Source organism: Limanda limanda, chromosome 13 (genome assembly GCF_963576545.1).
Source record: "Limanda limanda chromosome 13, fLimLim1.1, whole genome shotgun sequence".
Lineage (NCBI taxonomy): Eukaryota > Metazoa > Chordata > Actinopteri > Pleuronectiformes > Pleuronectidae > Limanda > Limanda limanda.
This window is the reverse complement of record NC_083648.1, coordinates 22,006,013-22,033,463: the sequence shown is the minus strand read 5'-3', so window position 1 is coordinate 22,033,463 and position 27,451 is coordinate 22,006,013. Positions and strand designations below refer to the sequence as shown.

General features: G+C 40.4%; 1 protein-coding gene across 4 annotated transcripts in view; it reads right to left on the bottom strand.

The window, feature by feature from the left end:
• The window catches only part of LOC133018218 (catenin delta-2-like), a 130,227-nt gene extending 114,130 nt beyond the window's left edge, over positions 1 to 16,097 (bottom strand). For all 4 annotated transcript variants that reach the window (XM_061084535.1, XM_061084537.1, XM_061084538.1 and 1 more), the window contains exon 1: positions 15,966 to 16,097. In XM_061084535.1, the coding sequence (XP_060940518.1) occupies positions 15,966 to 16,097 (132 nt within the window). The remainder of the gene's footprint in view (positions 1 to 15,965) is intronic.
• Between the last annotated feature and the right edge of the window lie 11,354 nt (positions 16,098 to 27,451).

Here is a 27,451-nt window from a genome sequence, read left to right as displayed (position 1 = left end):
CTCTAGAACTTTGATTTGGATCTCCATCTGGCTTCTGACAGTTTTCTAGTTTACAGACAATAAAACTGATCGTTTGAACTTCTTCAGCTGTGTTTCTAATGAGAGAAATACAGCACTTTGATAAACCCAGTGCCAGTCAAGCATATTTTGCTCAAACAATAGCCGTGCAAGACAAGTGGCCTGTTGCCAAACCAACACTGAAGCCTCGTGCCGTTTTCAGCCAGACAGAGCTACATCACATGCATGTCATTAAGACTGAATTCAAAGTCGGACTGCTCTGTTTGCACGGACACGGCCTTTAAAACGGTTTGAAGATTTGAAATACCCTTACTACGTCATAAAATACCCCAATTAAAACGAACATGAGTGCTATTTATAGTAACTACACAATTTTCTCCCTATACGAGTTCTGACAGAGAAAAGAGTGCTGGTCTGTGGGAGCTTAAACGCTGATGATGCCTGAGGCAAATTCAGGCTTTCCACCATATTGATACAATTTGATTATAATGCATCATTAATGTAATAAGTTAAGAAATCAAATTGCAAATTTCACCGTAATTATGCACAAGCTTGTCTTTAGTGGTAACTATTTGCACACACGCATGCACAGAGGCATAGACGAGCCTGAATGCATTGTATTCATTGTGAACACATCTGAACGTGAGAACACACACCTTCCACACATATAGGTGATTAACTGTTGTGTCATATAGTGGATATACAGAGCCAGTTCAGTGCATTGTGCTGTTGCCAGTTGTCATACGTTCTGCTGTAAAACTATAAATCACTCTTAATTTTGCTTCAACTTCATAATGATGGTACGTCAACGTACTTACAACGTGCTGCAGACAATAACATTCACTGCTCTACGAAAATAATAAAACAATCACCTGTGCTGAGTTGGCTTTGTTTACTCTACTAGTATTATATTATTTTCCTGTTGAACAAAAAATAATACCCATGTTGAAATAAAAGTCCTTTTGTCACTGGGTCCAGTGTTTTTCTTAACATATAGAATGAAGTCAGTTATCAAAGGCACATGGATGATTTCAGAGACTAAGATCTCATTACTTTTTAGCATGATTTGAAGAAAAAACGAAAAAAATCCTTTGATGCAAACATAAATCAGCCACTTTGCTAAGAAGCCACATCTCTATTTCCATCTCAAACAGCGCTGCACGCAAGAAAAACGCATGCTTTTCCCTGTGTGATCTGACTTTTTGCAATCATACACCCTCATCAGCTGAAGAAAGAGAGCAAAACCGAGGAAAAACAAACTACTTTGAGGCAACATCACCGCAGCAGATGAAGGAAAAGATGAAAAGCTCCTTTTTATATATTCCTAAAACTGAGAGCATGGCTGAGAGGGTAAGCAGGCTGACTAACTGGCTGGATTGCGAGTATGGATGGTTGAAAGACTCCTTGAAAACATCCAGACAAAAGCGAACCCACCCCCCGCCCCTCCATCTCCCTCCAATTCAGGGCTGACAGGCAGACACCTGTTACTGTAGAGAAGGAAGCACAGACCATGGTGGAATGTGTGCTTGTGCAGTATTCTGATGTACAAAAGTTTTCAAATTAAATCAGAAAAGGGAAAAAGGGAGCACACATACCTTCACATGGACCATACTTCACAGACCGAGACAAAATCCCAAGGTATCCCGCCTTTCTTTACTTCCCCCTTGGTCAAAAGCATCAGAGCTCCTTCTCTCTCTCCCTCATCAAAACACTCGTCTGTCCTGGGTCAGGACACAGCGAGTAACAGAGAGAGAGAGAGAGAGAGAGGGAGAGGGAGAGAGAGAGACACACTACAAGTGTCACTTGAGCTGACTGCAATTCAGCCCCCCCTCTCTCTCTCTGTGTCCCAGTCTATGTCTTTTGCTCTGTCCCTCCTCAGGGGCCTTGAAAGACACACACACACACACACACACACACACACACACACACACACACACACACACACACACACACACACACACACACACACACACACACACTGTGTTCACTGAGGCACAAAGGTCCCCATGGCAACGAAGCATTTAGAAGCCCCGTGGCATTATTTATGCAACGTTGCATCACAATGGGCCCTCCCACTGGTCGACCTTGCCAAAAAAGCCCGGTGCTCGCCACTCACTCTTTGCCTCTCTTTCTCCACCTCTCTCTCTCTCTCTCTTTCTCTGTGGCCAGACCATCTGCAACCCCCCCCCAATCCCTCCTTCATTCCCCCACCGACCATCATTGAAATGCAACAACAGGTTTTCGTAGAATAGGGGGCGTGAACAGAGGAGACAGAAGATGGAAGGGCAGCAGACTCACACACACACACTGAAAACAGTAAACTCATGTCTCCATACAAACACACACATACTGGCACACACTTGCACGACATATCCACATGTGTACTGTTTTGGGGTTGATGGACGGTGCCCTCCTGCTGCACTCTGGTGTCTCGTGTCTGTTCCCTCAGATTTGTTTTGTCCCTTCAGTGTGTGTGTGTATGTCTCCTCTGTAATTCCCCTTTTCCAGTAGAACTCCGGGATCACTTTCCTGCTTGTCACCGTATCCAGCTTTGTCTCGTCTGTCTGCTCAGCCCGAAGGGTCAATCCAAACAAAACCTGCCTGTCCTGCTGTCCAACCGATCTATGCTGGAACCCTGGAAATCAGCCCTGTCCCTCCATGCCCTTATTGAACTTTCAGGTCCTTCATCAAGAACCAGAATCTCTACTAAACTAGTTGGTCAGACTACAATTAACCTTTAAATTACGTACTGCACAATTGAAAGTTTTTTGAGCTACAGACTTAATTATATGACTCTACTTTGATGAAACATATCCTACTGGTTTTAATAGCACATTTCTCACTGATGTATTAAAAGTGGCCTTTCATGGGTTGATCATGGCTTATGAGATTCAGAATTCTTTGTTGTCATGTGCAGAGGGAAAACAGCCGTCCCACTGTTCAACACCTTGCAAGGCCAATGCTGATATAGAGTCAACAATTTGGGACATCATGACATTTATTATATAAAACCATCTAATAAAAGTAGGAGGGGTTCATTATAGGACTGGGGAACTATTGTATATTTAGTCTTATTCCAGTAGCGTTAGCTTTGGCACCTCCCTACAAAAAGTATTCTCTCAGGGAGAAACACCCGCACACACACCTGGATAAAAGACATTAATGCAAGGGATGGTTGCCCTTAATTTGTTGGACATTTTGTGTAAAAAAATATTCACGGCAATTACAAAACTTAACAGCTTATTCGAACATTTGATTGAACTAGCCTTATGACTAACAATAAAACTCAGAGAACCCAACTGCTAGCACACTGGCCTCACCGAGAGCTCCGGCTTCGTGCATTACTGAGGCTGGAGCCACAGTTTCTGGAGGAAAAACGTTCTGTGGAAAAGGTGCCTTTATGTCGCTCTGGCTGTTCTCCATTTTTTTATGACCTGAGGACATAACTGACACCCACTCTCACCTACACCCCCACCTCACATGTTCCCCTCTCCCCCGATCCGCCTCCTCAGCCACCTGCCCAGTTTTAAGCATTTTTTCAAAAAGATGCAGTGGGTGGAGTGAGGCTCTGGGTTGGGTATGAAGTTACACTTTAAACCTTTGTCAGCCTCTACGACTTGTGTTCTCCCTTTGGTGTTGATTCTAAAATATAAAAAAAACACCTACACACAAACACACATACAAACCTCCACTGAGCAGTGGCATCTTAGACAGATCAAAGCCTCTCTTATGTGAGCAGACTGAATATTTTAAAGCATATAAAACAGCTTTCAGTTCAGCCTGGTCATTTTTTCATTAAAATCACCACTGTAATGTGGGTTTGCTCATGGAGGCAATAAGCTGCAGCGAGACTTTCATGAACTTTTACATGAGGAATTGAGCCACTGACCTGAACTGTCCTGACAATAGCTTCAGAGAAAGAAGAGCTGAGTCCAAAATGGAATAAAAGGAATCATATTATCTGTGTTATATCTTCAAATTGAACCCCAAACTACCTCTGAATAAAAAATGATGCACAGAAGACTCTGCCAGCTGCAGTAGTTGCACCAGGAAGGCACAACACTTTACTTTTGAACAACAAGAAGAGCAGTTCAATTTAATCAGTGGAGAGTATGAAATATACGACGATATTATATTAAAAGTTTTGCACGGTCCAGTTTTACAATCCATTTGGACAATCTGTTCCAAAAAATAGGAATAGACTCAACAGCTTTCTGCATTATCATGATCCTTTCTTCATCTAAAGTTACCGTGTAGAAATAAAGAGTATCATATGCTTAATACTATGCAGCCTTTGTGGGAAATTTGTGATTTTGGGCTCCATGAATATAATTGATTTCACTTGATATGTCCCCGGGTAGCCATCACGTTACAGCTCCACTAGTTCACTAACAAGCCCCAAAGACAGCAATAAAAGCTATATTTAATTAAAGCACTTTACCACATGCCTGAAAGCCTTCATCTAACAATTACCTTGAATGGGAATTTTCATATAAATGCATGTGCAAAAAAAGTACCCAAGGAGAAGCAAAGTGGAAAAACCGCACAGCCATGCACAACCATCGCTTACCCAGATGCAACTGGACACGAAATTTGAACCCATGACTTCACAGCAAGTATCACAGCCTTCAGCCATTATCCACAAGATCTAAAAACTTGTTTTTGCTTTGCTTTCTCCTGACTTGTCCTCTTCCCATCTCTCTCACCAAAAAAAACAACTCTTAACTCACAGCAAAGCCAGACTGCATGCAAAACCCTCTTGTCATTTCTTTATTCAAATTTTGGACTGGATCCGTTTACAGGTGAATCACAGCAGAGCTTGTTTTATCCTGATATTTACTCTTGTGTGACAGGAGTTTTCATGTCTTTTTCTTTTCCAGTTTTTTTGGTGTTATACCCTTAATAATAAGATATAGTTAGGTGGGAAAGAAGGAGAGAGGGGGGAGGGGAGAGGGGGGACATGTTGCAAAGGGCCAGGTCGTAACCGAACCTACCGTCACTTCAGGAGAAATACAGCCTACATTTTTTCTCATAGCACAATTAACTGAAAATATTGTTCTATTTGTCCAAAGGGCAAAGTTTAAAAAACACAATTTCAGCAGAGTAAATAAAATTGTTGTAATTTTGATTTTGTTTGATTTAAAAAAGAGAAATTCCTTCATTCAAGTAAATCTACATTTTAAATGTAGGTATGAACTGCTCCAGTGACAATTGTAATGTGTGTATGTGTGAGAGTAATCATAGTTTGATAAGCATTTAAGTAAAAGGGACAGCAATTAACTACGTCTTAATGAGCATCAAGAGCTTGTCAACTGATTGTATTAGTACAGATTCAGCTCCATTGTTGAGCCTATTAATGGAGACAGGGAGAAGACAGATAGAGAGTGAGTGTGCTGCCACTAGCTTACAGGAACAGGCTGGCCCTTGAAAACCCCATTACAGCAATTAGTAAAGTAAAATAAATGGCTGTAGGACAGTGCTGGACTGCATGCGTAGCAGAGTTGGTGTGCATGCGTGTGTGTATGTGTGTGTGTGCACCCCCTCCAGTGCAAAGTGGTCTAATTGTGCCCTGTAGTGTCCGCTTGGCATTTGGTGGGTTTAGAAGAGGGGGAGCTGTCCAATGAGAAAATGTCAAGGTGGACGTACAAGTAAGAGCACTGCTGTCTGGAGCTGTTGTGTTAGGCTGTAAAATTATCGAGAACATTAAGTCGCTAATGAAATCCTCCTGGAGGCAGAGGAAAACAAGCCAACATTGGAAGGTGGGGTGCGATAGAAAGACAGAGATCAGGGAAGCAGAGAGAGAGAGAGAGAGAGAGAGAGAGAGAGAGAGAGAGAGAGAGAGAGAGAGAGAGAGAGAGAGAGAGAGAGAGAAAGAGAGAGAGAGAAAGGAAAAGGAAAACTGCAGCACCAGGAAAGACAGATTTGAGGAGATTTAGCAGTCTGCAGATACCGAGGACGTTCATCCTAAACCTGCAATATTTGTCTGGCTTTATTTATTTGTCAAGGTTTCATTCCTGTGATGTTGTGTTTCCTCCACCACCCTTCCCAGTGCTGAAACTGGTTTTAAGCACAAGATTAGATACAGCCAATTATGAGCAACTGTAAAACTAACTCAAGTGTTCAGTCAGCATTGAGGTAAAGTTGTTTATTCAAACTGCAGGGGCAAATGAAAACCTCAAGGATGTTTAATGCTCAAGGCCAGGACAAACAAAGAAAAACATCTTAAGGGTGAAAGTTCTGCACGGTTTTCTTGAGATTTTTGCGTAAATAACATTGAAACACCTTGTGGTCTTATTGTTGATTGGTAGACTGCCAAATACTACCCCTACCAAAAAGCTATTTGTATCTGCAGGTGCTGTTCAGAAAAGACAGAAATGAGCCGCTCTGACCAGAGTATGAAGAGTTTCACTGGATGAATTTGAGAAAAAAATGAGAACAGAACTTTAAAGGAGTAGACAAGGTCCCAACAGTCTTATCTTAAACTACACACTTGGCTGTACTTAAATGAACGGGTGTCCCTCCTTCACTTGGTTTATGCTTTGGAATAGAGAGAGCTGATACACTCATATAAACAATTAATCAGGTGATAGAGAATAAAATGACGACTATTTTGATGACAGATTCTTAATTTGAGTCATTTTCCAGGATAAAGTGGCAAATATCTTCTGTGTCACAAATTAATCTGTCTGTTTGTCTGTCTGTATGTATGTATCTCGCATTTATCAAGAATCGTTCATCTTCTCTGCATCACACTTGGCATGTGTATTGCATTGTTTTGACCTGCTATATTAATACACTTTGAATGAAAAGGCAACCAGCGTTTTGCAGCAGCTTGAGCTAGAGCGCAACAGAAGTCCAGGTTCAGTGAATAGGTGCAGCTTCGGGGTCTGTGGACTGAGGCCAGCAGCTGCTCTGTACCTGCCACAGCTCAATAACTGCAGCTCCCTTTCACATTTTCAGTAAGAAAATGAAAGCAGCTTCACCACAGACAAGGCAAACAGCCCATTTCAAACAGGCAGGTTTAGAACAGCAACTGCACTAGCTTAATCAATAATTTAAATTACCCGAATGTACTTAGAAGCAACCGGAGGTGATGGTGGAGGATATGGGCTAGACTTATGATCGATACCATTTTGGTCCTTCATTTTTCTTTTCATGTAATCAATAAAAATTTAGAAAAATTAACTCTGTTACTGCCTGAGAGAGAGTCCAATGTGTATCCTTTCACTGCATGTTTGTGTTGTTTGTGTGTCTGTAGGCTTTGGCAAATTATTCATCCTTGAGTCTTCAGTGATGTCAAAGAAGTCAGTTTACCACAGAAGCTCAGCTTTGATCAAGAACATCTATTAATTTTGTAAATATATGAGAGAAAAACCTTTCCTGCAGAGGCTGGGAGAGAGAGGAACTGCTTACTGATTTAGTTCTGCAGGAGTCCGGACTTCTCGTTCTACCGAGAGTTTAATGCCTCTTGTGGACATCACTTACCTCCGACATTACACGCTCTCTGCTCTGCTGCTGCGACCAGTTGTGTGGAACCACGTTCAACTACACAATGTGGGTTTCAGTAGTGGCCTGCATGTTCCCTGCAGCTTTGTGAACGTGCCCTTTTTTTTCAATCTGCATATTTGTCAGACTTTTCTGTTCATATTTTTTAATTATAATTACTGGATTTGAAATGACTTGATGAGAATAGCTACAGCCCAGCACCATCATGTATTTTTCTTATTCATTAAAATGACAGATGCCTTTTGGACTTATCTATAAATGTTAAATGATCAAAAAAAACTAATTAAAAAACAGAACCTGCTTGTCGGTGGCCTTCACTTTATTTACCCTTGGTATTTGAAGGTATAAATAGGGGCATGACAAAAAGACAAATTAAAAATTAAATGAAGCATGTGAATATAGAAAGAGAATAATTCATTTTATCAAGGTAATTACAGCAAATAAAGATGAAGGCAATAGGACCTGCACTGGGCCTGTTTGAAAGGTCAAGTTATCAAAGATCTGTGGAAGTAGAAGTTGGAAACGCTGGTAAAGGAGTGGAAAATAGGTCTGATAGCAAGAAGTCAGTGTTCACTAATGCATTAACTGAAACCTTGGCTCAGGCTACTTTGCTGCAACCTCATATGCCAGAAATAAAAAAATCAACAGACTGATGCTCATCAAGTATATACTGCAATACCTTTTCCTTTGCAGTGTCAAAATCTGCTCAGGTCTCTACATAATTTAACTGAGAGAACTGAAGATGTCAAGATTAGAAGTCAAGACACACACACACACACACACGCACACTCGTCAGTCCCAAGGCACTTATGTTCTCTTATGCACAGGAACACTTATCTCACTCGTCTCATGGAACAAGTGCAATTCCAATTCATCAAATGTGTTTATTCTCCCTGAATCTGAGACGTGTGTCACCTTCACACCTCTGGTCTCACCAGTGAGGTTTTAATTTTACATACAATAATTAAATAAATAATTAAATAACCTCCAGTTCTGAACTATTTAATGGTGTTTTTAATCACAGCCTAAGGCTCCTGGTGTCACTGTGAACCATCTAGCTTCACTATAGGCTCTCCTGGACCGCCACGGAGGATAAGGAAATAAAATCAATAAATTAAAACATTTTAAAAAGATGATTTCCTTCCTGTGACCTGGTACTTTCCCACTATTTATATCCAGTAATCTGCTGTAAATCAGCCGGGTGAAGTGATTTAACTGGTCGCTGTTCTCTCAGCTCCAGGGGCAGCTGATGAAGGAAAGACGGTTGGTTCTGAGGCTGAACGTTGGTTGAAGTCTGTGTGGACCGAAGAGATTGAATGCATGAGTTCAATTCAACCCACAATCCCTCCATCACTCCCCAGTCCTTAAATTTCCTGAACTGATCTAGTTAAAAACCACTTCTTATGAACCACTCACTCAATCTTTTTTAATTTTATAATTTACACAAATGATCCAATGTATTACACACATTTTAATTAATCCTTAAGAAACAAATGGAGAGAGTGTCTTTGAACCCGATAGCACTCATTAATATATCGGGGCTGCTTTAAGGAAACACCAATAAAAGAATACTATGAATCATCAACAAGTGACTACAATTAACAGAAAGTTGATAGTTTTTAAAGAAGCTAGTCCTGAGTTTCTTATCATCCAACATGTCATGACACCAATAATGGAAAGTATTTATTTTTAAGTACCTGTGCTTTGAAACAAAGAAAATGTGATGAATTAAAAGAACAACACCGGTAATAGTTCCTAATTAATGATAATTCAAGCAAAGAGAAGAATTGACATGATCTTAATTAGACGTAGAGAAAATGAACTGCAATTACATCAGCCTAAACTGCTTTGGATTTGGATTCATATGAGGTGTAGGTCAGACTGCACTAGAGAATGTGTTTTCTGCTGCAGTGCCAATTAGAGCGAACACTTCCACAGGAGACCATGATTCACATGAATAATCCTGTGGTGGCTGAGAAGCAGCACATACACAATATCCTGCATAAAATCTCAGTCCTGATAACCAATGGAAAAAATACATTTACTTCTTTGTGCTTTTTTTCCCATTGGTTGACTTCTCTCTTTGGCCTCATTTACCCCCCGCATGAAATCCCTCATTTTCAGCAAACCTTTCCTTTTTGCCTTTTTGAAGAGTTTGACATGTTTTCTACTTTTCTCTGATGAGGCAGTGAATGCAACATCTTTTCAGACGCTCTAATGTTGCACCGGTGCTGTGGCTTGTAAAAGCACAGCAGGAGGTCATGTTGCCAGCACTCTGGAAGGTTGGACCAGTGGCCTAATGTGCTTTCCAGTTTGGTATTAAACACAACAACAAAACATTGGTGCACTCTCTAAGAGGGATCAAAATAACCCATTAAGTTTTCTTTAAATCCTTTATAGGTTAAACTCATGTGTATCCTATGCAACCTCACGTTCAATGCTTCTATCAACAGAGTGTAACATTAGAGAATGGAAGTAAAAAGAGAAGATGTCTTCCCTTACTAATTTTATTTCATTGCAGTCATCCTTTCCTGAAGAGAATGCTCTGTCACTTAAATTCTTATGCATCATTGAACTCTTAAGTGGGTTTATGGAAATCCTGAAGGGTTTTATAGCCTAAATGCCAACAAGCGTTTTAACAAGCCACACCCACATAGCAATATAGATTTGGCCCAGATTTGGCCCACATCACCCTTATCCAACATCCGTCCAAATTATCCAATAGCAATACCGTGTGTCCAAAGGTGGCCCACATTTTTTTGTGCTATTTGGTCCATATTCACTCATTACCACACTGGCCAATTAGATTAATTAATGGACTACATATTGCCTAAAAAAGGCTCACATTAATTTTGGGATATTTGGGCGACAATTGCTTTTATACAAGTGGGCAACTTTAGGTTCAGATCCATTTTGTTTTGCATGATTGCCTGCCATGATTGCCTGAGGTGGCCCACATATTCATGTATGTGGGCCACTTAGCTTTCTCTGATCAGGACCCTGACACTAAAGCTGTCAGAATTTGACATGCCAAAATGTGCACTGTGAAAAACGCCGATATTGTCAACTCATTTGACTAGATAGTGATTTTAAAACTCAATCACTCCCACTTAATTAAGTATTGAGTTTGCTGCTGCTTCAATCACATATCAGGCGACAGATAATCATTGAACTGCCATCTCATCCCTGATAGTTTGATTAACAGGTATGGAAGGAACCTGATGTGAGGACAAACACATGAAGGTAACCGCACTTAATCTGAGCTTCACAGAGAGAGCTGCTGCAGCTGTAGAATACTCTGTCCTTAATTTCCATCGGGCTCAAATAGTTATCTGTCAATCTATCTATCTGATACTGCCCGTTTTAAAGGTCAGGTCCGATGTTTTTGTCAATGCCAGTGGGGTGGTAAGATATGCACTTGGAATGGGTCACAGATGTATAACAACAAGACTAAAGCCGGTTTCAGACATGTCCTTCAGAGAAACTCTGGAGAATTGGGTCCGGACTTTCTCCTGAGGTTTCCTTTGACACATGCACAATGCAGCATTAGATTCTTTGCTCAGATGTGAGCACAACAGCAACTAATTCTCCGAGGGATTCAGGTGAGTTGGAGGTGCAGTGGGCAGAGGCAGGAAGTAACTAAGTAATTCAGCTGCAGAGATCATGTGATTTGGTTTTACAGCACATCGACACCAGCGTCTGCTGTTTTCACCGATACCTCTCTTGACATCTTAGTCTATGTCCTGAGATATTTGTTTTATTCTTGATTTTCATTTTTGAGTGTGTCGAGTGTAAGTAATGTCATCAACTCCACCACTCTTGCGCGGTGATCTTGCGGAGTATCTCCATGCTGTGTTTTCACATCGGTTACCCTGGACTTTATGCAGACTTTATACCAGGGGGCCAGCCTGAGAAACTCCAGACGCTCTCACTCGGACATTTGCGTTCACACACATACACCTGCTTCTGATAAACTGCGGAAGATGTCTGATATGGTCTGTATTTATATAGCATGATGAACTTAAGATCAGTAATACACACAAAAAAACATGAAATAATTAGCAATGCTGCATTACTCACACTGTACTGCAAAACCTCAGTTTGATACTTTAGTAAATGTGCACAAACCAATACTTAGTCCCCCAAACGGGGGCCACAGAAATGCGATATTTATTTTCTAAAAAAGTGCTTGTTTGTGATTGTGGTGTTTTCTTTAAATGCACATTCACATCTTTATATTTCACAACTGACTGGATTGTTTGGACTGCTGCCAGGCTGCAAAGCAAAGGACAGTTCATCAATACCCTGGGCCACTTTCACCTGTCTCATCTGTCATTTAACAGGACAGTTTGTCAGATTTTTCAAAGAGGCCACATGGAACCTCTGTCAGAGCTGTCATTTTGCTCTGTTCAGTTGTTGAACATTAAATTATTGACATTTCATCATCAATAGCATTTTTTATTCGTACAATGTGTCATTACATCAACACATTCTTTTTTCTCTTTTCAGCTAAGGGAAAATATCGGGAGAAGCTCTCAATCTATTACTGAATCACAAAAAGTGAACAGCCAGCCTGCAACAAATGCAGTGCAAATGTGGCTAAAAAATGTATCATCAATACATATCACTCACTTGACTGTCAAGAGTCCTTATACTTTATGGTTTGCAGACCTAGGACTTCAGCTGCGGCCTCATCGTGGATCATGATGGTGGATCGCAAATTGTGTGTTGTCTTGAACACACCTGAGTTGAGAGTTTCCCATTGCACTGTTAATGTGTAAAAGGCAAACTCTAGAGAAGGTCCTCACCTAATACTGGATCCTCCTGGTCATGTCTGAAGACAGCATATGAGGTAATCTTCTACCGTCATAGTGATGTCATCAATATCCTACCATATGATCATAAATTATTCAAATTTATAAGCTTTAGGTTGTGTCTATACAGTCCAATAGGATGCAACGATATATAAGACAAGCGTGATATTAAACTTTGCATGATGCCATTATCTTTGTGACTTCCTTATCATTTCACTTAAATATAAAATATCATATGATGGGGAACTATTGTCTGATCAATATAACCTTTAGATTGTCTCTCTTGCTCTTTTACTAGAGGATATGTCTTGGATTCATTCCACTGTATAGGCAGAATGTTGCATACATGTCTGCAGAGTGTTTTTGTTTAGAGTTGGCATAGCCTATGGTGGTGGTCGGGTGGGAGGGGCGTATTTGCTATATTTTCATGGGGCCCGAAATCCATGGCGGTGCCCCTGATCGTGCCTCGTCAATAGCAGATGTGTTGACGGCAGAGATGATGAACGATTCAAGGACAAAAGCTGACAGATTTGATGAATACAACGTCGAATGGCTAATCAATCTCATGTGGTTTGGATGAAATGGACGAAAAACAGCAGCAGGGATCTCCTGGTGTGAGTCGGCAGAGGAAAAAGGCTGAGTGGCAGCACGTAAGTGTGTGTGTGTGTGTGTGTGTCTGCAGAGTGCCTGTGTGTGTACATTTGTGTATCCAAATGTGTGTGAAGCCTTTTCTTGGTCTCTCATGCCTGACCTTGTCTTTAAGAACCAAAATGAACAAGAAGGGAGTGTGTGTGTGTGTGTGTGTGTGTGTGTGTGTGTGTGTGTGTGTGTGTGTGTGTGTGTGTGTGTGTGTGTGTGTTTGTGTGTGTGTGTGTGTGTGTGTGTGTGTGTGTGTGTGTGTGTGTGTGTGTGTGTGTGTGTGTGCGCGCGCGTGCGTGTGCGTGTGCATGTGTGTGTATGTGTGTGTCGAGAAACACCCTGCCTCCCTTTTGCAGGCTGGTAAACAATGGCAACAGCCCAAACATATTGAAAAATAACACACTGAAAAAAGCATGACAGAAAGTGACAAACGACTGACTTAGGAAGTAATAATAACTTCACAGTGGCGCAGGAGCATGAAATATAACGACTCCAACCCATGGAGGAAGAAGGAGGGAGATGGAGGAGTGAGTTCGCCTACACTCTGTTCATACCCAACACTCCCTCCACTCCTGTCGTCGCCTCTTCGGCTTTTATTCTCTTCTCCGCAGAAGTCCATTACCATGTCCTAGATCATCTGTAAGTGAGCGTGTGCACATGACCTGTGTGTATGTGTGTTCACGTCTACATGACCTACTTAGACCAGGAATGGTCTTCCCGAACATTGTACTTACTCAGAGTGAGGCTTCAGTCAAAAATATGCATTCTTTTTTTCTACTCTAAGCATTTTCACTGTCTATCTTTAGCTTCTGAGTACTTTTCTTCAGTACATCCCATAGTACTCAAGGACACACTGTATCCACCATATCCAGTCCCCCTCAACACACACACACAAACTGCATGCAAAACTACACATCACCAGACAGAGCTAACTGTGCTATTCACTGTTAGAGAAATGTATATAAAAACATATAAACAGTATATAATAGTACAGACACACTTTTTTCATTTTCAAACTTGTAGCCTTCAGCCCAAACTGATACTGGCCCACGTGACATCACTCAAGGTTGATCAGATTTCAAACAGCTCCCTCTGGAGACACAAAAGGGTTTGACAACCTTTCAGCACATACACCATACAGTAGTAGCTCCCTTCCCCAAGATATGTAAACAGACTTTGATGTTTATAGTTCCCCTTTAAGTTTAAGTACATAATGAGATCTCACCCTAAAAACATATTTGAAATTGTATATATTTACTCAATGTTGATTGGTTATGTGAGACCGCAAGCTAAATAAAATTAGTTTTAAACCACACTAGTAGTGTAGCTCTGGGGGTTTGCAATGCCTGTGCAAGAATCAATCAACAACAATTTTATCCAGATTAAAATATGTAAACAACTTTTGGATGGATTAATGTTAAATTTGGCAGAGGCTTAAATTGTTTTCTGTGGTTAAACACTTATGGCTTTGGTGATCCCCACCAGTTTAACTCAGCCTATCAAGCAAATGCAGAGATAGTTTTCAACAAAGTGGTTCAGCCAACAGTCCTCCTCAGGGGCTCCTAGCATTGTTGTAGACTTTTAATTGTACTAAATCTTCAATTTAAATGTACAAGATTATTGAATAGTTATTTGTAACCTTTCAGACCTGTAATTCATTCATTTGTATTTAAAAGTGGATGATGTGTCTCCACCTCCTCCAACTGTCCAGTAATCAAGCCAAAAATACAGTGTCAACAAACGTTGCCATTTTCTAAGTCTGTGCAGTAGCAGTTAGGGAATGGAGCCACAGTATTGAGGTCCTGCCCCAAACATACTTGACCAATCAGGAGTCAGTCTCAGGGGTCAATCTACCTAAAATTACAAAAAAAAAAACTATTTTATAAGAAATTAAATGGATTTAGACCTTTTAGTTTGGCCATGTCCCATCCACTGACATGGAAGAGGAGGGATTTATCAACTCTACTTCAGCCAGCCACTAGGGGGTTATCGACCCATTTTGGGCTTCAGGGAGCTATCATGAGGTGTCCATCTTTATATAAGGTCTATGGTCCAGACTAAGAATGGGTCATGAGGATGAGCTCATACATTAGAGAGTTATGGTTCTTTCTATTCATTCACTGTTACTTTTTAATCAGGGACTTCCAAAATACATGGTGCAAGACAAACAGCTCTCTTGTAATTCCTTCACTTCCTAATATGTCCATGAACAGGAGTGTTGACATATGTGTTACCATGGTTACTGAATGCATAAATTGACAACGGTCCCCTGGAAAATGCACGGACATACAGCAGCCTAAACCGTCCAATCCAAGCTGTCTGTTGCACCAGTCACTGAGTCACTATCAACATCTTATATTATATGGGGATGTTCTATTGAGACTTTCTTTAGCACATGAGATGGATTGATTGGTTGAAGAGCAACTTAACACCAGCTGATAATCTTGGTACTCCAGAGTGTGGCACACAGTTATCTGTCGTTAAAGGTGCAACAGAGCACAGTCCTTACCGTCACCGACCAGACTGTTCAACCACAGGGCACAGCAGAACACTGCTGCTTTACAGCTTAGCATTAAATTAATCTGGATGTTAGTACTGTAGCAGCATGAAACTGTGTCAGAGTCAGACAGAATGGTGCATGTTAAATGTTAACCAGTGTTCTAAATCATGTTCTAAATCAAGTAATTAGTGTTGGAAATGGGTTGCAATGCACCATGATTATCTAACTGTGAGTAGAAATTTCATAAATCCAGGATAGTTTTCTATGAAGTGTCTGTAAAAGGTGGGTGTGACACATTGTGCAATTTGTGCCACATTAGCTCTGATGGACATTTTGTCATTTGTGTTTACTGTGTTCCGTCACCTCGTGTCAGCCTGTAAGAACTGGAAGACTTGTCCTGGACAATTTTAGGTATTCATACATTTTTCAATATCATTAATTGTCATACCACACACACACGCACACACTCACACACACACAGCTCTAACCTGTTCCTTGACGGAGGCGAGGATTGCGGAGGTGGTTTCAGACTCGGAGCCGTCTCCGTTGGAGGCATTGAAGACGGGGCTCAACATGGTGGCAGCTCTGGCAGTGTCAGACGCCACCTCAGGCACTGGCATACCTCCTGGAAAAACAAGAGAACTATTTTACTATTATTAAAGACACGCTGACATGCCAGCGTTCAGGCTGAGTGGCTGTCACACCTACACTCTTGTACTTATGGATAACCATATGCACAGATATGGACGCTACATGGAAGGAAGAGGTAAAGAGAGGCACACTTTTACACACACACATATACAGCATCAATGTAGTGGGTTACAGGGAAACTAAAGCTCACTGACAAACCAGTCGGCTGATGGAAGTCTTGTAACATTTGTATTCCAGGTGGTATTCATGAGAGAAGCATTAGATTGTAATGTCCATATTCTGTTTTGATATGATAAATCTTGCATTAATGCTACTGGAGCAACATTCTGACCAGTGCTGATTGATGTTTTCTGTTATAATTTATATAGACTTATTCATGTTCAGGGTCATGGAGAGCTGGAGCTTATCTCATTATGCAATTGGCAAAGAGCAGTGACACATCCTGGACAGGTGAACTGGTACACTTCGGTAACATGAAATCTAGGCCAGTGAGATAAAAGACTGCAAACGTCACAGCCCTGAGAGCAAAATAACCGGTGGTAGTTTCTTAATAAAAGTGATAGCAGTAGTACTGACAGCAGAGATTGTTGAAGTAGTCATTTGGTCACAGCAACAGCATTATAGGACAAGTGTAGAACCAATTAAAGTGGCAGTGGTGTCACCCATTAGATTTGTCACAACAGGAGGATATTATATGCTCCTTCCAACAGAGGTGTATATCGTCCCGGTGAAAACCGAGTAGACATTCTGACACATTTGCAACAAACGATGCTACAGTAATTTGTACCTGAGGCTGTGTAAGTCATTGCAGCCTATTTCAAAAGGCACAAATCAACCAACTTCTACAACTATAAGCTGTTGCTAAGGAGAAGTAGCAATAAAAAAAAAGGTCCAGTAATTGATCTTATTGTAGAAGAATGTGTAAATCCATCTCTAATCTCTCAGCTCCAACCCCATTAGCACCTCCTGAAGATATATATATATATTTGGAATTTGTCAGAAACATGTACCGTTTGTAAAAAAGCTTAGCAAGTTCCTCAACAGCTGGCAGCTTAAGTGTTCAGCACATGTTACTTTAATAAGAGTTTATAGTACGTTTTTTGGGAACTCTTAAGAAATGGATTAATACGCATTTGATGTGGCATTTAGTATTTCCAGCAGCAAGACGGTGTGTATGGGATTAACTCTAAATGCAGAGTGAGTGATCATTAGTAATAAAAAAAACATGTCACACAGGGCAACACTGTGGTTCATTGATAGGTTTTGAATATTTTTTCAACAACAATGGAGCTCTGTGGCACAGGGGACTGAAATGGATTCAAATACATTATGCAAAACCCATTCTTTAACCAGTCCTAGCCATTGGCACACACACACACACACACACGCTTGATGCCATGTGTCATCCTGTATTTGACCACGCGTGGGAGGACATGGGCTTCACATGTGCTATGTAATCCTGATGCTGGTCTAACAGCTGCATCAGCCAGCTTTTACACCCTGATGAAAGACTTGTCATCACAGACACACACACACACACACACACACACAAAAGGCTGGCTGTCGGCATGAGGCAGCAGTGGCCTAGCCAAGGTGAAAGTAAAAGTGAAGCCTGTGAGCAGAGCGGAGGAATAAGAGTGGAAAGGCGGGAAGAGATGGGAAGGTGAAAGGAAAGGAGGAGTGGAAAGAGAGTGAGAATGATAACTTGCAGAGGGCAAAGAAGAGGAGGAGGTGAGGGTTAGGAGAAAAGGGAGATACAATAGAAGAGAAGACTCCGGCTTGCTGCTAGGCAACAATCTCTGGTCACTGAATGCTAGGCTGACCTGGTTCTGCTTGTCTTCCATTTTGGAGGGTGGGCTCTTCCTCCTCACCCCTACCCCTCATCACATTTTCAAAACTCACAACTCCTCATTACCACCCAGCTTTCTATTCACACTTCCTCCCTCTCTCCTTGTTTCTCCCCCATTACTTCTCTCCCCGTGGCATCCTCTTTCGCCTCCATCCTCTTGTTGCCTTTCTGCCTCTAAACTTCCTCTCTCTCCTTCACTCTCTCCCTGCCCACTTCTGTTCACTTGACCTATTTCAGTGTCTCCTCATCTTTTCTGCACATTTCTGCTTCATTAGGCAGCACTCAGCGGAGCGTGACACAGCGGAAGGTTGCTGGTTGGATTTGAACCCGCGACACTACAGCACACCTCATCCCTCGTGACTCCATCTACTCCGAGCATGCACTGTACCTCAGCTGCTTATCTGAACTCGTGACAACACTACATGCTTCACAGTCATCATGCAATCTCGATTTTCCTCTCCTATTTTTACTGTTCAGGTCCGCCATCACAACAGCAGAGCATTGACATTGAATGTCATGTCTTTCTTTTCCTCTATACGTTCCTCTTCCATCTACCTCCCTCTTCTCAAATATCTTCTCTTCTGTCCCTCTTCACTCGTCCTGTATCACACATCACTCTCATTATCACCTCTACTCATCCTAATCCATCTTTATCCCTCTCTTTCCAGAGAATACACAACGAAATCCCTCTAATACACTTTTATTTGTGCCTTTTCCTGCGAATCCCAGTGATTCTATTTGTTGCTTACTGTACAGCAGTATCCATCGAGTTTCTTCCTCTTAAATTTCAAAGATTGTCGTAACAAAGTTGCTTAAATACATTACGATTAGCTTGTGAAAACGAGCAGACTGACCAACAAGTGGGTAGCAGGAAAGTCATGTGTGGAGAGATGTTGTTTCTTTGAATCATTGAAACCACCAGTTTAATCTATATGCTAAATCATTTGCAACACAAATAATAACTATCCACTGTGTCAGTAGGCTTATATCTGTCGACTGTCATTATCCTAGACCAGGGATGCCAGGGTGAAATTGGACAGGGGGCCAGATTTTTTCAAGCAAGACCTCAGGGGGCCGGATTACACTTTCGGACTGAAAAGGCCAAACACTGACTCAACACATGGATAGGTAGGTTATTTGAAATTATTCATGAAGGCCTACACATCAATAAGAAATTGCATCGGCACCAAAATAGCCTCACAATGAGGCCTAAAATTACATAGCCTAAAGCAGGAGACAGTTACCCTCTAAAAACGTTACATTTTCCTATCCATGCAAGTAGCCTACATTTATAAATTAGAAATGCAACAAAATAGACTAGGTGCCAACAAAACACATTTCCTATAAATAACACAAGTGTAAACTGTTAATTACTTTTCTTATATTTATTGAAGGCTTGCACATGAAAACAAGTCAATGCAAAATAAGGCCAATTAAAAGAAGGCCAGGCCAAGTAGGCCTAAACGAGTCACAGAAAGAAAGCGCCAGAATAAAGTAGTCCAACATTAGACCATGTGATTGAATATCCAGTAGGAATTAGTAAAACAAAACGGTTCTTGAAAAAATAGGCAAATATGAGCTATCTAAAAACTAAATTGGCTCCATAACAGATGAGGCACATTAACTTTGCCAGTCATCACCAGTCACCAACCCATATTTCCACACACCCATGTGCCTTTATGGCACTAGCCTGGCTATCAGTCAACCCCAGCCCCTTTTATTCCCTCCCCCCCATATCACACTGGAAATGATAAAATATATCATACTCTCTGTATATTCTTTGTATACATAAGTCTATATACACATATTTATACATGTGTACATGTTATAATTACTATTATGATATCACTATTACTATTATTATTATATATACTGTTGCTGCCATTATTACTATATACTGCTTTTATATTGGTATAATTAATATCATATATAAATATATATTATGTTATATTATATACTATATATACTGTACTATTCTTATATACTGTCTAACAATAACATTACCATCTGTTTTTTATTCTTTCTACCTCAATATTTTTTATTTTATTCTATTGTATTGTATTTTTGTATTTTATTGTATTCAAATGTACCGGCTGCTATGACAACTTAATTTCCCTTCGGAAAGTAATCTATCTATCTATCTATCTATCTATCTATCTATCTATCTATCTATCTATCTATCTATCTATCTATCTATCTATCTATCTATCTATCTATCTTATCTATCTTATCTATCTTATCTATCTTATCTTATCTATCTTATCTATCTTATCTATCTTATCTTATCTATCTTATCTATCTATCTATCAATCAATCAACACTCGTCTTCTCCCTCCACTTCCTCATTCACCCCTGACACGCCAACGAACCAGCCAATGAGAGCCTGTCATCCCACACAGCCATTGGTCAAGAACTGTCACATGTCCGACCCCGACCTATTCACAGACACTCAGGACATCTCAGTACTTATTCAACACGGTGTACTTAGCGGAACATTCATAACAACCACATATCAAGCAGTCAAACAGAACAGAACTCAACTATCAGTTCGTTACAATATGTATTAAAATAAAACGAACCTTCGTGTGTATCTAGACATTTGGAGAATACGGCTTGCTGTTTCTGTAGCGATGATGCTAGCTCGTTTAGCTTTTGAGTCCGGAGTTGCCCTGTGTACTCGCCGTATTTCTCGGCGTGGGTCTCGTAGTGTCGTTTGATGTTGTACTCCTTTAGTACAGCCACTTGTTGACGACAGATAAGACACACGAGTTTGCCTCCTACTTCCCAAAAGAAATAATTTTCTCTCCATCTATCCTGAAAGATGCGAGCTTCAGTGTCGACCTTTCTCTTCTTTGACAACATCTCGATCAGCACTACCGGCGCTGCTGCAGCTGAGGCGGGCAGCAGCAACAGACCAACTAACGGAGTCCACCGAAAATTTTAATTTTTTTTTTTTTTTTAATTCCATCAAAATTAAATTAAAATTTATATTCTCCCCTTCTCACCCTCGGGCCGGATGTGATGTACAGTCGGGCCGGGTCCGGCCCGCGGGCCGTAACCCTGGCATCACTGTCCTAGACTGTTAATGATAAAGATTGATCATCCACATCCTTGAACTATCCACAAATTAAGCAAAATATCTTGGATGTGAACACCGCCATTTTGCACATTAAGAGCCAGAGTCTGTGCAATATTAATTTAGGAATGGTGCAGAGGCCCTCGACCAATCGAGAGTTAGTCTCAACTGTCAATCATGATGTTTCTCCCCATTTTAATGGCATCACATAACTGACTTAAATCCAAACTTATTGGAAAATAAACAATTGAAACTACATCAGTGAGAGAACAACTATACCGTAAACTGACAGAAACCATCTATGGTAAAAACTTCTTAAGTTTGGTCCAATTTCCATCCACTTACATGGAGGAGGTCAGTTTTATGAGCTGAACTGCAGAAAGCCACCAGGTGATTGCGTACAATTGCTGTGTAAATTGTAGCAGGCAAGGGTGTGTCTTCTTTCTTTCCAAATGAACTTATATATAAGAAGAAGCCTGTGTTATTGTATTTTTCAAATTTGCAACGTCTGCGTTTAATATCGTCTTAATGTCAGCACAACTTTCAGGACATTATATGTGAGCAAAAGGGAATTTAACTGCAGAGGCCCAAAACATCTAACAAAAAAAAAAGCTTGACTTTGTAATCCATACTTAGTCATGCATTTGGGCATGAGTCATACACTCATGCATACTGTGCTAAAGCAGAGGAGATGATGGGCCTTGCTAACACCAGCAACATATCGGTTCTTTGTGAAAATATAAAAAGCAGGAACAACAGCAATATCTTCCTTTGGACAGCCTCCTTGAGCACTGACATTTTATTTATTTAGGGTGCAAGCATATATATGACCTATTCACAAAACATTCTGTGTGCATATTAGATGATTAACACATATTCCATTATTGTTACTATGAAGTTCATTCATTCATATGTTGAATACAGAGCCGTATTAATCATTTTGCACAAGCAGCACCACGTTTTGTGCATTTCAATCCTAGTCAGTAGATTGTTGTTTTTTCCCCAAACAAATCTTTCTGTTTGGCAGCGTTCTGGCGCAGTAACACAACCTGCAGACTGAGATTAAACTTCAGTAGAGCGGGTCAAAGAAACTCTGGGTGAGAAGCATTAGATTAAAGCCCAATACGAAAAAGCAATACGATTGGAAAAGCTTTACTTAGTCAGCAAAGCCATTTCAAATTCATCCTCTGCCTGTTTTTTCGGAATTGCTACTTCCTTAAAGATGAAGTAAGAGTTAAAAAATGACCCTGCGAATTTGTTGGTATGTCGGGTAACTGAAATAACTCCACAAATGCTGGGTAGACTGACACAAACGTTTGTAAAGATATTCATGGTCTGGGGAGGCTGAACGCAATGGCACTCCTCTGACATTTCATTTAGTTCCACAATACCACCTTTTTGTAAAATATCTCAACAATATGAATTCCCATGTAATCTATTACAGATATTTATGTCAAGGATGAATTGAAGGCTTTACCTTTCTAAACATTGGCATGTTAGCGTTGTCATGGTTGGCTGAGAGGCTGCGAGTTGTGTTAAAGCGGGAGTTGGTAATCCAACCCCTCTCATCAAAGCTAAGCCCCCAAAACCCATTTTGAACATGCACTCTCTGACGACTGCTAGATGCCGACTTGCTGACTAACTTCAGACTTTCGTCTTTGATTCAATGATGTATGTCTCTCCAGCTTAGTGACAGTACGAATGAAATGATTCGTACTGTCAGTCCCAATGAAAAGATTGGTTGTTTTTATTACACTTCTCTGAGGGCTATAGACACTGACTTTAGTATCCCAACGTGACGCTATTCATCCAATGCAACAAATTTGTATGCAGTGTTTCGTTTTAGTTTGTCTGCAAACATCCTTGAACTTGATCAGAGATCTAGATCAGGGAACGAAGAAGACTTCCCAATTTGCCTTCAGAGCAAAACGAGAGAAGCTATGGTATTGACTGCACAAACAGGGCGAACAGCCAAATATAGGTCAACTCAGCAGATCGTGTCCAAGCTCTCATCACACAACTGACCAGTACAAAGCAGCTTTTCCACAATAACAGCCATCCGAACTAGGTTATAGAGGCCCACAGCCAGCTAGAGACAAGACTTTGAATATGGATTAGGCCTAAGGCTTTATTTTACTGAAGTATAATCTTGGATTTTTAGGTCTATATTTCAGCGCCGTAATGCAGGGGTATTTAGCCCTGCATTTCAAAAGCGGTAATCTCTGATGTTTGCTGCAACGTTGTAAATGCAGATCACCGTGCTATGATTGACATGGCTGACGTCGGGAATATGGAGCTTAATCTTTTGACCCTTTAAGCTCATCAGTCAGGTCTGAGACAGGCATGTTTTGGTGGAGACGGAATTCAACACAGATCAGCAGCGAATCAGCTAAATGTCTGTGTTGAAATACTTTTTTCCTTTGGTGAAAGTGCATGTGTGTTGTGCACTTGCTTAGCTGTATACATGTTTGTGTACATAAAGCACTGGAGCATGCTTGTCTGTGTTTATATTTGTGCGTGTAGTCCTTTTGGGATCGGAGTGTTTGGTATGTGTTTGACGGGCAGTCCCCTGTCGTCTCATTAAAACTTGCTGCACTGTTTGGTTTTGGCTTCACCAGTCATCTGTCCTTTTTGTCTAGACTCTGTACTTGTTCTTTAATGATACCAACACTTTAACACTTTTATTAACAATGTAATTAGCAGCGTCTGTGTCAAATGTGTCCCAACATCAAAAGCAGAGAAATGGCTGTAATTCTTTGACTGTAAGAGCTCTATGATCTGTGCATGGTTTTCTTTCCGCCTTGTTTCTAAAACAGCACAGTGAATTAGTCAAACATAATTAAACATGGGGTTTTGGGATGGACATTACCAAATCCTTTGATCTGCGTTTTGTATTGACACCTGAACACAACTGAAAACAACTCGCATTGCAACACACTCGACGAAGTGTATAATGATACCTTTTGAGATTTTAGTTAAATTAAGTTGAGCAGGGTTTATGCTGCAGAACAACTATGGCCAGGTACACTATATACTGTATTACACTCGTAAAAATGTTTTATCAAATATCAACCTTGTTCTAATACACTGATTACTAATTCTCTTTGCCAATTTCGGGGCAAATCTTTACAAAAAAATCCTGTGGAGCATCTGACCTTTTGTAGTACAAAGGAGCATTTTTTTTTTAAAGAGGGTCTGTTTTGTTTGTCTCCTGCACACGGACAACATCACACATACGCAAGATGTCCACAGTACTATTGATTTTACACTTTTCCAGACTGAGAATTATTGCACCAAGAAATGCAACAATACACCAGAAAAGGCAGGAAAAGACAACTGCTACTTAGTAATGCAGGATTTTAAACATTTATAAAAATCAGCTTTGTCTGACTTTTAGGGAAGTAAATCACTATCAATCGTTAAGCTTTTTAGCCGTTGCAGATATTCCAGTGAGAAAAAGGCATTTGATCTGTCGATATGACACTTTTTCTAAACCAAAAATCCACAGGGATCTTTTTAGTTCACTGGCAATGTTTCTTTCAATCCAGTGAATGTAACATCCTCACATGTTGATAACTAGTTTGAAATGGTTTGATAATGAATCAAATGCTGACGTGTCATGAGAAAGTGTTCGCTCCTCATAATGCTGGAATATGCAGTTCCTTTCAGATGACCCTAAAAAGCTGATATGCAGACAGCAATGCTAGATGAGGCTTGTCAGAAGGTCACATGCAAGAACACAGAAATGAGATTTGAAGAGTGTCACAGGCTACTGGTGTAGCCATCAACACTGGAGACATAGAGGTCTGCTAAAGCTCACTTCTTTTTTATCTCCATCCCCAAAAAACTTTGAATTTCTTGTATTCTCCAAACCCAACCAATGCTCATTCAGGTGACATTCAAACAACTCCCTCTGGAGCCACAAAAGACTTGTACAATTCTTGTACGACATCAACATCTCTGTACACCCTTTAGGTTTTACGTACATCTTGAAAATATCAACACATTCCCATCTTATGCTTTAACTCCACTTTAATATTCTTTCCCTAGCTTTAACCAAGCACTCCGTCTTACCTTAAAGTTACCATGAAATTGCTTTAACAAGAGCAGATTTTGAGATATAGGCTATTTTAACGTGCAACAGTAGGAGAACCTGCAGGTTTAAACTAGAAAGGCACTCAGTACAGTACATACAAAGACCATCATTCCCCTCGTATAACAACATTTTAATTCACTGGATCCAGTATTTTATTTGGATCTGAGTGTCGTCATGATAGTATCTTCTATTTTGGGCAGCCGAGAGGTCAATGATGTTAAAGATGATGTTGAAGGAAGAATTCTCCGCGGACCCAGAACTTGCTTGTACAGTAAAAGTTTTATTACAAAGAAGTTCACAGATCAGGACGGACTCTAGAAGTCCGGAGACATCCACATGCCAATAATGGAAGCCCGCCTTTGCAGGAGTCGAGCCCACATTATATAGAGAGGTTGCGACCCAAGGCAAAACAACGTCCCAAATCTCGTGGTTCAACAGGACAAAACTGCATGTGTCTAAGCATATTATGTAAATGAAATGGTGTATCCATAAAGACATGCCTCGTGCAGAAAGACAAAGACCCATGTTCCATGCTTATCCATTAACAGGTCAGAGATCATTCCCTAGGGGAGAGAACTAACTAAAATGACAAGGAGGAATTACTGAGAATCTTAAGATGAGGGCTGCATGCTTAAACATGTGGTTCTGGTTCATACCCAGGTTACAGGGATCTATTTAGCTGAATTTACCACAATAGCAATATATTTGTTTCAACACCAACACTAATAAACCAATACTTTTTCAATACCTTTCTTAAAAAAAGGGAGTTGCTCTATCCAGGCCAATGGCCCCAGACTTCTGTTAGCAGCGGGCCATATTCATTTGTGAGTAGGGGTGCAATGATTAGTCGACGTCGTCGACAAAAATCGATGACCAAAATAGTCGCAGACGAATTTACTCGTCGATGATTCGTTAGTGATGTCATAGCGCGTGTTTCTCGTGCCGCGCAGCGGAACTAAACGTTGTTTTACCGGAGGTGCTGATGGAAGTACCTGAGGAGTGAGCCATCTCGCTCCCTTCCTATCTCTGAAAGTCGCGCATGTGCAATAGCAACGAAACATGGACCAATGTCGGCGTCCGCTGCCGCGCGCAGTCGCGCACCAGGAAGTAAAAAGTTCGGGAGAACTTCACTCTTAACATGGCCCAAGAAAAACTACCTGCAGTATCTGTACAGCGGACCTGCTCTCCAGGGCAGCAGGACACGTGCATGTGAGGAGGAGGCACGTGTGACATCGTAACGGAGACGATGCGGACTCGCCTCTGACAGACGTTATATATACACGTATATACCTGCGCGCAGGATTCTAGCATCTATTACAAAAATATGGTTTAAACTTTTTTTTAACGAGTTTAAAAGCGAAATGTTATCCTATTGCCTGACAAACGTCTTGTTTTAATCAAAATGATTTAGTCCGAAGAAGACTGTAGTTTCGTTTGTTGATGTTTTTATTAATGTTATTTTCCCTGTCCTTTTTTGTTAACACGAAAAATGGATACTTGATTTTTAATTTATTTTTAGTACCAGCACTTGGCCTGTTCATGGTTCACAGTAAAAAGGGAAACTTAAATTTAAATTAATTTTTTTTATTAGCACTTTGCCTGTCCTTGGTTTTAAATGGACAAAAACTTGATTTTTCTTTGCTTTTGTGTCAACAGTACCCTTATATGCAGCAAAGTTTATTAAAAGACATTTTTTATAATGAAGTATCTATCTTTATTGTCTTTATTTTCAGTCATCACATGTCTTAAACAACCTCAAGCTAAATTTAAAAGCTGCTTGCTAAATAAGAGCAATTGAGAATTTGTGTCATTCATAATCCGATTAGTCGATTAATCGTTTCAATAATCGGTGACTAATCGACTATCAGAATAGTCGTTAGTTGCAGCCCTATTTGTGAGACTATCAGTATTATGAAGGCTAATCCTTAGTTTGGGCTTCATCACCATGAAATGCAATTACGTTAATTATTTCAATACTCAATAAAATTGTAGTTCATCTGTAGTGTTTTCTTGTTTGTTTGTTTTCATGAATGAAGGTTGATTTTTTGACAATGGATAAGAAACCTTTATTTTATAGCATTAGGCTATATATAATTGTGATTATTGGAAAGATTAAGGGCATAATTGTGTTAACTTTGATAACCTAACGTATAATTAAAACTTCTACTACATTCATTTGATTCCCCCTCTAGCCTACTTGAGTTTGAGATTTCTTTGATCGTTTTTTAACTATATATATATATACAACAAAAAACCATTTCCATGTTAGCAACACTGGTAAATTAGCTCAGCTGGTGAAAAT